The sequence below is a fragment of the Falco biarmicus genome, chromosome 14, assembly GCF_023638135.1.
Source record: "Falco biarmicus isolate bFalBia1 chromosome 14, bFalBia1.pri, whole genome shotgun sequence".
NCBI lineage: Eukaryota > Metazoa > Chordata > Aves > Falconiformes > Falconidae > Falco > Falco biarmicus.
In genome coordinates, this window is record NC_079301.1 from 16,308,952 (window position 1) to 16,321,012 (window position 12,061).

The 12,061-nt window shown below is 40.8% G+C and overlaps 1 protein-coding gene across 8 annotated transcripts in view; it reads right to left on the bottom strand.

Moving 5' to 3' along the window:
• KIAA1210 (KIAA1210 ortholog) overlaps positions 1-12,061 on the bottom strand; it is a 60,692-nt gene that overhangs the window by 16,486 nt on the left and 32,145 nt on the right. For all 8 annotated transcript variants that reach the window (XM_056359740.1, XM_056359731.1, XM_056359738.1 and 5 more), the window contains 3 exons: positions 7,937-8,105; positions 2,899-3,028; positions 217-375 (listed from right to left, as the gene is read on the bottom strand). In XM_056359740.1, coding sequence (XP_056215715.1) covers positions 217-375; positions 2,899-3,028; positions 7,937-8,105 — 458 coding nt within the window. The remainder of the gene's footprint in view (positions 1-216; positions 376-2,898; positions 3,029-7,936; positions 8,106-12,061) is intronic.

Sequence of the window (12,061 nt, forward strand, 5' to 3'; positions counted from 1 at the left end):
CATAAAAAAATTGTACTCTGAAAGGGTATTTGTAATGACACTTCCTAAGTAACCCTCATAGTGACAAGTCCACGATCCACGTAGGCAATTTGTTCTAGTTCTGGCTGATCTGTACCATCAGATTTTATCACAAGCAAGCAAAAAGGTCCTCCTGTTCTCCAAACAGATTTTATCTTTTCTGTACAGGTGGTCACTGAAGTGACATAACAATAGTACCTTGCTTGGTGAATCTGTCAGAACTTCATGAAGGGTTGAAATTTCAGGAGGGCTTCTAGGTAAACCATCATCTTCAGAAACAGCACCTGCATCTTCCAGTTTCTTTCCAATTATAACAAGAGGAGGTGATCCAAGTCTGATGTTCGGCTGCAACTGAAGCTGTGGTTGAAAAGAAATTTAGAATATAGACTTTTAATGGCATTATTTATAAAGGACATTTTGGACACTTTTAACCCAGGTGCTTCCATTAGGCATGCAGAATCTATTTGTTAACAAAAATACTTGAAGAAACAGACTGCTTACAGAAAATAGCCATTAATAAAATCTTATGTAGTTATATTCATGAAAGACCCATCATTGGAACTAGCTTTGGTACAAAATTAAAATCACTATCAGTTTTATTCAGTAAGTTACCAAAGACAGAAATTTCACCATTCCAGAAAACTTACAGCAGTTTAACTCAGTTTAAATTTAAAACATTAAAAATTCTAGATTTAAATATTCTTTAAATAATTACATGTATTTGAATGTTCCAAATAGTCACACAAAGTTTTGTCAGTCAGCAGTTCTCAGCCCCAGGTTTATATGGTCAGCTTTCCTTTACAAAGCCCTTCCAGATATTGAGAGCTTGTCACCACCCTCTACCACACAAGTAGCTGAGTCCCACTTTTTATACAAACACAATTTAATTCAGTTTCTAGTCCATCCTAATGAACTGCTTGTTAATTTTCCCCAGCATCACATCCTGGTCCTGCCTACAGCAAGAATGATAATGGCAGCCAGGAACAACTTTGTTTGTACAGGAGTGTGGGGATTCTTTTCCAAGATTGCACAAAAGAATGCTCTGGCAGGCTCTGACCTTAGAAAAATAAAACGAAGTCTGCAACCTCACAAGCAGCCAGATGTTCTCTCAAACTAAAAAAGTTCAGATCTCAGGAAACACCACTCTTAAAATTCTTGGCTTAAGTCTGTCAGCTATGTCAAAGCTGGAACAGAAACAAGGTCTGAAGCAAAACTTTGTCCTTCAACTAAAAATGTCTCGACTGAATATTCCCAAGATAAATATGCAGACCTGTTTTTTTTCTGTTTCTTTGCTTATTAAACCAGACTGGGAAATTCTAGGTCCAATTCTGTGCTTTTCTGCAAGCTATGAATTCATTTATATCTCTGTAAAACAGATCTAAATAGCTGACATTCTTATTCAGCAAGATTCACTTGCAATGTTAATTCCTATGGATCTAACAACCACGCAGGGTAGCACAATGTTACCCTTTAATCCACCAGTCTCCCATTTCAAACAGCTTTCTCACTCTCTTACCCACAACAGAGAAGTATCACTGATACCAGCTGCAAAAGAGCTGCAAAAGCAGGACAAACTGATGACAAACTGCACAAAGACTGCAATATATGGGCAAAACAAGACATAAGACATACCTGTGCACTTCACGGGAAAGAAAATAGAAAGTCAGTTTTGCTTTTCTCTCTTTTCACAACTTCCCATCTTTGATTTATTAAATTTATTACATGCAGACAGCAAAGTGTTGTGGGGAAAACTCTGAATCTACAGTCTGTCTTCTACTGGTAGAAGTTAATTTACATTGCTAAGAAAGTAACAGCTTTTATTAGTGCTTGGCTTTTATTCTGGCAAGAGTCAAGCTCACAGAAAAAGGCTGTCTTTTATGGCTATAAAAATAGTGCTGGTGGTATTGTATTAACACACAGGATGATGGACAGATGAAGAGAGGGCACAGTAGACTAGAGATAGCATGAAAAGAGCTTTTTTTCCCTGACAAAGTTCTGTCATATATAAACATGATTTCTCCTGCTACTCCTATTGTTATGCAAAAAATACCCTGAATTGAAGCTTAGCCTATTTTGCAGTCTTATGGAGGAACAAGTCCCTCTGTGCATCTTCTGTTACTTAACATGTGATGCAACTGGGTTTTGCAACATGAAGCTCACACTGAGCAAAGGAAGAATTTCAATGGCTTTTGGCTGCTTTATCAACAGTTTGTTTTCAGACTCTGGAAAAACCTTAAACTTTTATCTCAATGCTCTGAGCTGGGCTGTTACTTAAATGTAATTAATATAACCAACAGTTGATAAGGGAGCTGTCAGCGAGGGTTCAGTATGTGCTTTGGAAGACGGAAATGACCCAGCAGAATACAGTATCCTTTGCTGGCAGAGATCGGAAGAATAATGATATAAATAAAGCTGTCACTAAGATTGCCCTGACATATTCATCATCCCACACATTTACATAGCTGCTGGTGCTAGCTAGTGAAAACAACATAGCCAGAAACTGCCAAAAAGAATAATATATAAAGAATAACAGTGCAAGGGACATGCTATAGAATAAATAAATGGCCTTAACCCAAAAGCAGTAGCTATGAAGTTCAGAATGGAAATCCCATTGGAAGAGGAAATGCTCATTAATGAAAGTTTCCAAGAGTCCATGAGCTGGATTCATGTCACACACTGAGACGTGGGCAAGGCTGAAAGCACTGGGACTGCTCAAAGATGCAGCTTCCAAGAGGCAGAATAGATCCAAAAGTAGTGAATCTGGCTTTGGACACTTTAGTCAACAAAATCTTAAGGCACACAGCAGAGGAATCAAGCAACAGTTTCCTAGGAGAGAGCTAATACAGAGCAGCACCATTAATGAGGGGGCAGTGACCTCACCTGCAAAGCTTTCACTCTTCCAGGTATGTTTTCCTGAGACAACATGTCACCCGCCACATTTCCTGGTGCAGACTCAAAAATGAAGACGCTGTCATGGGACAAGGCTTTGTTTCCCATGCTTCCTTTGGGCCTGGGAAGGAAGGAAGAGTGGTCAGTGCACTGGGTACAGCCCTCCAACACTCCCCTGCACTACTTCACCAGGGCAGAAGGATCATAAAGATGCCAGGGTGGGATGCATCTCACTTAACTTCAGATCTGTGCATGTTAACTGCCTAAGGTAGTCACTGCTAGCTCCTTTTATACTCAGGAGGGAGGAAAACCCACTTTTTAGGATGCTGATCTAATGCAGGTGTTGAGCATCTGCATTGAACACACAGGTCAGTTTATGTGGACTAGGGAGGGAATCCAGGGTGATTAGGTCAGATACTGGGATCTAGTTGGATGTATGCCACCTTGAAAGATGTCTACAGCACAGAGGAGGGCAACATGAGTCCCCTGCCCTCCTTTGGTAGCAACGTGCCTAGCATGAGACATTCAGGATACAACCTTTGCAGCCTGGTGTGTGTCATACCTGCCAAAGATCGTGGATTATCTTTCCCCTTCCTGCAAATGCAGGCAGAAAATGTAATTCCACTAATTAACAAACAAGTCAAATCCTCTCAGGTCCAGCAATTAAAACAGTTCCATTCACCTGCATCATGAACGTCACCAGATCCTAAGCATATTAAAAAATGTAGAGGGGACAAGCGTCCATGGCCATAGTTACATACCTGTACGTGGTCAAGTTAAAGTACCCAGGTTAAGATATTCCTGCTCACTGGGTTAAGATATATGCTCACTGGGTGTTCAGCCAAGTGAAGCACTGATGAGTTCCCACAACAGCTGTTAACTGAGTTGTAATCAATTAAGATTGATTGGGGCTGGGCTATTAAGTTTTGCAGGGCAAATTATGCACTTGGGTGGCACAACAAGGCAGGCTCCAAATCTTTTATTCACCAAGTTCCACCAGCATAGGCAGACACTGTCTGTACATTACTTTGTCCAAAAGACACAAGGATGGCCTCTACCAGGATCTTATTCTAGAATTTAACTGGAAAACAACAGAGAATACTCTCACGTTGTTGACCACCAGCCTCGTAACTCACAAGCTACAAGGATTCTTTCGCTCAACTGCCATGCAGGCAATGTTCATTGTCTCTGAAAGTTTTAATGTGGGTAACGGGATGATTAGGAACAGAACTTTCACAAGAAAAATCCAGTAAGACTAACATCCTTCTGCAAGGAAAGCAACTAGAAGAGGTTTCTGCTGTTTGCCTAACGCCAGACTCTCTCTTTATTTAGAAGAAAGCCCTGAAAGACTGTGAACTTTCGTAAGGTAAATACACCATGTAAAAAACCCCAAAAAAATTCCTTTCTTTTTTTTTTTTTTTCCCTCCTGCATTTCCCTTCTTTACATCTCCAGAGACAACACCTCCTTTGTCTGCTTGATTAATCCTCCTGTTGCCCCAAAGGTACAGTCAATCTGTATACAGTTATACCAAGTCTCACAGTAGGGCAAAACAGTTTTTCTCTGTGTTTATGTTGTGTTGAAGACAATCTGAACTCTTGCCCTCACAGCACAGGTCAGTTCATGCTTTCTCCTGGTGTATGTAATAGTTAATGCCTGTGTTAGTTTATAGGACAGCAGTTCTACACACAACTAAGGCACTTGCCTTATTTCACCACTAAAGTGAATGAAGTCATCCCATCTTTTTGTGTGTTTGATTTTTGAGTCTTTTTCAGGATGAAAGACACTCTATATGGGCAAGACATAATTTTACTGCATTCAGAAAGACAGTGTCATGCAACTTTTTTTTACTGTAATGTATATTCATTATTAGTTGGCATATTTTATTTACTATACATGTGCATTAGGATGTATTAACCTTCTTAACTGGGGATTTCCTCACTTCCTTTACTTGGAATTCTTTAGCAAGAAGAGCTGAGGCTTCCTTATTTTTGAGGCTGCCAGTACAAGATCTGCTTCTTTTTCTCTCTCTCTGCTCATGTTTCATATGTGTTTGCAGGCAAATTACTGTATTTTCTTTTGGCAGTCACAAAAAGAGCACTGGATTAAATATAGAATTAACTGCGGCTTTAGTATAGATGAATCTCTTATGTGCAAATATACATTCACGTGTAATTCCAGGCAGTGTATTCATATTTGCACTGAAGTTAAAGATGCACTGTTAGTTAAACCCTCAGATGTTTTAGCCATTGTATCTCCACAGTGGTTTCCCTATACAAATGCTCATGTGTATCAGACACTCGAGCTAGCAAGACTGAGGAAATGATGGGACTCAACAGCCAGCAATAAAGCCACTCCTAAACTCCTCATGGCCTGTGCTATCTTCCACTTCTTCCTGCTGCAACCCCACGCCTTTTACTAGTGTTTGAGGTGAGGGGAAGAAAGGTGACACAATTCCTTCAGGCAGCCACCCTCTCAAAAACGACTGCAGCCTGCCAAAGCAGTGAGTGTTCATTACAAAGACCAGGACAATTTTACATGTTGTCCCAGCAGTTTTTCCTGCTCAAAGCTTTTTAACTGGATTAAGACTATTTGGGACCCAATTTTCCGCTATGTAAGGTCTTTTATCCCTTTGATAATACAGAAAAGCAGTCACGCTTTAACTTTGCCATCCAGGTTTTCCTATTTCCATTCAAAACTCATGCCTCTTGAAAGATAAAGAGGCAGTGGCACATAATGCTTCCTTCCCCTTCACAGATGCGTAATCCTATCGATTCCTTACAGCACCCTGACATCTAGACACATCCCTTTGGTTGTTACAAGAAGCCTTTGGCACATCTGGGGGTTTGGTCTCTGGTTAGTATTCTGAGAAGTTAAATTTTAAAAAGATTACATGGTGTATTGGGTTTGCATGGCCAAGCTTTGGTAGTGGGGGGCTGGAGGGGTGGTTTCTGTGAGAAGCTGCCAGAAGCTTCCCCCATGATTTGCCCCTGATGGTCATTCGTGAGTGATCTCCCTGCCCTTATCTCAACTCATGAGACTCATTCTATTTTCTCTCCCCTGTTCAGCTGAGGAGGGGAGTGATAGAGCAGCTTTGGTGGGCACCTGGTGTCCAGCCAGGGTCAAACCACCACACACAGTTTAAAAAGAAAAAAAAAAAAAAAAAGATAAAAAAAAAGGAAGGAAAAAGCAAAGCAGTGCTTCTGCCTCAAGAACAAACAAACAGCAGCACTGTTCTAGGATTGGTTTTGAAATTCTGCATGCCAGAAATTGCAGAGCTCAGGGTCCTGCTATAAAACTTTCACAAGTTGTATTTCCACTCACTTTCAGGATCAGGTTTTCCAAAGGATTGTGTAGTTCAGTCTCTCTAGGTACTTACAAAGCATGCTTATGCCTGCAGGGTCTGGACATGATAGGGTTTTCAAGTAGCACAAACACCTGCTCTTAATTTTTTTGGATAGTCCATCTGATCCTATCTCTAAGGGAAAAAACAGAAGGGTTTTACTCAATTCCTGATTTCTGATCTTGCAAAACAGTTCATTATCACTGGAGGGTAGTGCTGAGGTAAACAGCAAATGGACTTTAAGTACTTGGTTAAGGGCAAGAGAAAGAGTTTGCACTCATGCTGCCTCTGGAGCAGACAGTTGATTTTTAAGCCAGATACCTCCTATGGCCTGGCGGAGTAAGCTCAGCTGTTCCTAAACTTTCGACTGGGTTAGCTGAGTCAGTCTAATTCCCTTACTCCAGGGGACTGGTTGTGTGGTCACTTACTCTGTCGCTGTTATGCTAACAAACAAAATAGAGAGACTGTTGTTTCATTCCGATAATTTCCATGATGCGTTACATAAACGCAACAGAAGAGAGTGGGGAAAGGTGGGGAGAGGAGGAACAGGCACACATAAGAAAATAACATCTATAAGCTGTTCCACCAAAAGAAATGCAGTGTCCAGCTCTACCAAATGCCTTCTTTGGTGATACCAAGCATTTGGCAGCAATGCTGATTTCAGTGTGTCCCACCCCAGTCACCTATTCATGCCCTTTGCCAGTGTCACCCATCCAACGTCTTCTCCAAAAGAACACAGCAAACCATAGGATGTGGCTGGTGTTTTGTCACACCTTGTTAGTCTGCAGCTCCACAGCCCAAGGCCTAGGGTAATCCAAAGACAGGCCTAGCTGAGTAGCTAGCAGGGGAGTACGAGGAGGGTGGGGAGATGGAAAACAGCCAAATTATAGGTTGCCAGATACTGGTCCATGACACCCCGGTGAGAACCATAACCATGTTCAGAGGGTTGTCCCACCCCAGATTCAGTTTGAGACATGCAAGGGAAGTGTTGTATAGGTTGATGGTCTAGGGTTATCAGTGAAGCAGTGTTAGCAGTCCAAGTGTTTGTTTTACACTAACTGAAAAAAGGGTAAGTTTTGGAACTAACATCATTCAGGGTTGTGAAAATTGCTCTGGGCACTCCTTAAGGACTTGCAAACCTCACCTTATGTGCACAGCCCTCCAAGGGTAGCTGACACAAAACTAGAGGCCTTCAGTTGTTATCTATACCTAAACTGCTATGTAAGAAAGTTAAAGCAGCAATCTCATACTGATAATACACCAAAAATATTTCTTTCCTTTTACCTCAGCCATGACAGAGGGCACTGATGCTAAAGAACAGCAACTCAACTTCACACGTATTCTCTGTACTAGCACTACCCAATCATCATCCTCTTGTAAAGTTGCTGATCGGACCTTCCAGGACAGATTTCAGACACTAAAACCAATCAAAACAATCTGGGCTATCTGCAGTTCTAGACTAAGAGATTGGATCACCCTGCCCCTGGCTGCCCTCCCCCTCCTTTCCTGGCTGGCTTTTGAAGCACTAGCAAAGAAAGAGGAAATTCCTGGAATTCCTTCATCAGCATTAGGGCTTGTTTTGTACAAACTTGGACAGAGGTTGCTCCTAAGGGGCCAACTCATGCTTTCATCCTACTGCTGTGAGAGGTCCGCTTTTATTTATTTATTTTCCTTCCCCGCCAGCTTACCCAGCCTCCTTTGGTGAATGAAGTGCAGTAGTGTCGAGCACAGAGATGCTGACATCGCTGCTGGACTGGCAAGGTTTTAAATTACTCTCCCCCCTGGGAGGTGGAGGGTCTTTCCTTTTCTTCTTGGCAAAGAAGTTCTTGAAAGTCTGAAATTTGGATTTTTTCTTTCCTGCAACATGAGAAAAATGAAAATTTATGGAAGTTGGAGGTGTTGCTTAGATTGGAGAATGTTATCTCTTAAATTCTAGAGGAAGCCTCAAAGCTAGAGCAGCCCATTCAGTTTTAGTCGGCTCCTTTGTAAATAATTCAGTGGTGGAGTCCAGTGAAAGGTGAAGCTGCAGTTCTTACATTTGCTGCCTATAAAGCAACACTGGCATTACACTGACAATAGTGGTGCCTACTTAGGTTCCAGTTTATGAAAAATACCCCTTATACAGAGAATGCATCTACCTACAACTGAACAGTGATCATGCCAATCACAGTTGGTATATTTTCATTTAAAAAATTGATGCCAATGTCTTTAACTCTTATTGTTAAATGTCTTTACTCATAGTGCTCTTTACTTAGCTCAGTTTAGTTCTGCTTTCTCTTTACTCAATCCTGTAAGGAGACAACACCTCAAGGATATTTAACATTTGGTAAAAAGATTGAAATTGGCAAAAGAATTCATAAACTCTAAACCCAAAATATCTGTTTCCACATTAAACCACTGCCCCAAAATAAAATCAGCAACTCCTTCAAGGGCAATGGAGCAAACTTAGATTAAGACACTGCCCAGCAGGACATTAAACCCCTAAACATAGCACTCCTAAGAAAGAAATTAGAGAACTGTTAATCTGATTTCAGATTTTCCATTGTCCAAATGAAAATACAAAAAGAACAAAATAAACCATAGAAAACATCACTGACATTTCATTTTTAATAACCTAAGATACTTTAACATTCTTACTTGTATTTTCTTTCAGCACACAAGTGCTGCATTTTGTCACTGACCCTTACATTGAGGGGTAAGTTTGGAGCAGTTTGGGCCAAACTATTGTACTAAGACCCTGTGATTTACTTAAATACATATGCAGAGCAATAACATCACTGCATATCTGAGCCAAATTCATTGTTCAATTAATACTTTACAGCAGTGGGCATAATAAATGCCCACAGCTGGAGGACTCCTTCATAAGCAAGGCATTATTTCAACACAATTATTGTCTTCTCCCAGCAATGATTTAGTCGGCGATGCTCTGTCTCAACGTGTGCCCTGTACGTGTAGGGTTCTCTGCCAATGGGCCTTATCTGGGCTGAAACTGTGCCACCACACAGCTGCATCAGACAGTAGCCACTTTGAGAAATAAACAATGAAACTGAGATCTACTTGCCCTGCCTCCTCCCTGCTTTCAAAACCAGTGCCAGCACCATGTGTCAGGACACACAAGGACACTGCTACACTGTCCGGCACAGACTGATGAAATGGCTACCTCTGCAGAGCAGTAGCTCCCACTCATCTGAGTAACAACAGGATGTGGTGCTCCTATGGAGAGTTTATCGGTGGAAGACCTTTTTGTCTTCCACTGCTGCTTATCAGGCAGTAAGTGGATAAGATAGTCACAAAAAACATACGGGTTATATTGCCTGCCCCAGATTACAGAGCTGGCCCCAAGGCTTTTGGATTTGTTAAGACTCTGACAGGGCCCGATGAGTTTCATGCTGCGCCCATAGCAATAACTGGTAAGAGAAGGCAGGTCACACAGCAACCAGAAAACCACAGTGCCTCTCAAATAAAACAAGCATGTCGAGTATCATTTATAAAATCTTTAGAAATACCTCCCTACCAATACTGCCATTCATATCAGCAATTAGATAATGTGTATGGTATTCTCCCAGTCAAAGTTGAGTTGGTTTATTTCAGATGAGCAAAACAAAAGATTACAAAGTTTCATGAAAACAGTGTCCCAAAATTACCAATTCAGCAATGTGTGCTACCACAGTCCAACAACTCAAGGAACAAAACGGAAGACTTTGTTATATGTAGAGTGGCCTGCAACTTAAAGGCAGTCTAAATGAAAAACAAGGACACTCTCATGTACGCTGGTCAGCTGACAGTGGTACAGACAGAAAGCAAGTTCGATCCTAGTGCAAGTATTACTGATGAGCTTAATTAGATGCTGCTATTTCCAGAGAACCAAGGGAATGTTTAAAAAAAAGCCCACAACACAAATAACACAACAACAAAAAAAAAACCAAACAAAAAAAAGTGATGACATTTAAAGAGACACAGGATAACACTGCCAAGGTACTACTCCGAATATTTTTTTAGATCAGAAGTGGTGCTAACTTTAGAATGGAGCCCATGGAAGGGATTTGCAGACACTGCCAATGAGTAAACCTCAGCTGTCACGGGACAACACTTGGGTATCGTTGTGCACAGAGATCCTCTGATGCAGACACATCAGTTACTTTTAGTGCCTTCTCTAGCCTCTAATTTATTACTGATGTGCAGGGTACACCCCCTCCAGCAATAATTCCTCTTCAGCCATGCTCTTACTCAGCTGCATGCCTTCAGCTGTTTCAGATGAATGAGAAAACAGAAAGCCTCCCTGCAGTTCCAGAAAATGGGCACTTGCCATATTATTATGCTGAAACAGATAAAAATCACTCCTAGACACTTAGTGCTGCATGTGGATGAAAACTGTGGGACTGCTCTGTGTGAGAGCATTTGGCAAAAAAGACATGGTTCAGAAAGACGGTGTTCATATTTGTTTCCTGCTGTGAACACTTGTGTGCTGGTTTTACACACCATTAAAAGCATGCCACATTAAATTTAAAGGTGCCTACATTTCAGTGCACTGTGAAGCAGCCCAACATATCACTAAATTGGTAGAGTGCTCTATGATACTTGAACTAATAATAATATACAAGAGGATCTCACTACTTACAATGGAAAAAAATCATTGCGTAACAAAAATCCAGTCACAGCAGAAAAAGACAATCCAAGCTCAAATGTGTCTATCTCCCCTTCACCCACTGATGAATAATGACTCATGATTTTTTAATTCTTACATTTACCAATCTTCAATTTTATGTCATTAAAAATAAAAGATTAAATTTAAAGACTACTGCCCTCAAAAGCAAAAGCCTTCCCAAAAACTAGTTGCTTATGTTAACTATGATTTAGCCCATTATAACAGAAAAAGGGGTAGGAGTAAGCATTTTGCTTTCTCTGTAAAGTTTGTTTATTCTGTATTTTTTATAGTTTGTGTACTGCCTATTTCATTGTTTCTCCGGTGCACAGAAAATTAATGCATCTTTCTGCTCTTTTCATGCTTCTTCCCTATAACAAGATAGAAGAGAAAAAGATGCTTTTTCCAGTGCAAAACTGAGACTAAAAAGCAGAGGGAACATCTAGTTTGGGAGCTCAATGATCATATTTAAATTAAACAGTTAATTTCGGGATCTTCCACGCTCTCCGACTTCCTAAGGTATGTTTAGGACACATTTTCCATTTCTTTTCTGAAATCCAAGGACTAGATATTTTCATCAATAAAAACAAGACGATAAAAAAAAATCCAGACAAGATTGTGAAAAAATACCATGAGTCTAGCTTCATAAAAAATAGCTGATAATGCCAGACAGGCAATAAAATCATGGGATTCAGTAAGGCTAACATTGGGTGCTGACAGTTTTTGGACTGACCTGATTACTGCCATCAAGAAGGAGCAGCACACACTGGAAGCCCTCTACTACTAGTCAGACAAGAAGGTAAAGCTCAAGAAATCAATCTAATTGACTACACTGTGAAGGCTGGGGATTTTAGCCTCCTAGAGCCTTTACATCACCAGCCAATTAAAGCTATGAAGAGGAAGAGGTGAAGCAATCCTACATTAACTGGAAAGTAAACAAAAGATCCAGGTGCAGTCAAGTGTCTCTTGAATACTTCAGCAATAGCATAGCAGCCTTTAACTTTTTTAAATTTCGGTTCAGTTTGAGACAAATATTCCTGGTCGGTTTAGAGCCAACACTTAAGACAGCAAGCCATCTCCTGCCTTCCCTATCACCCAGGTCAGAAATCGATCCATTTTCTGAATCTTCTAGTGAACCCAAATACAAAATCAGCATGCGTGGGTCTCACAC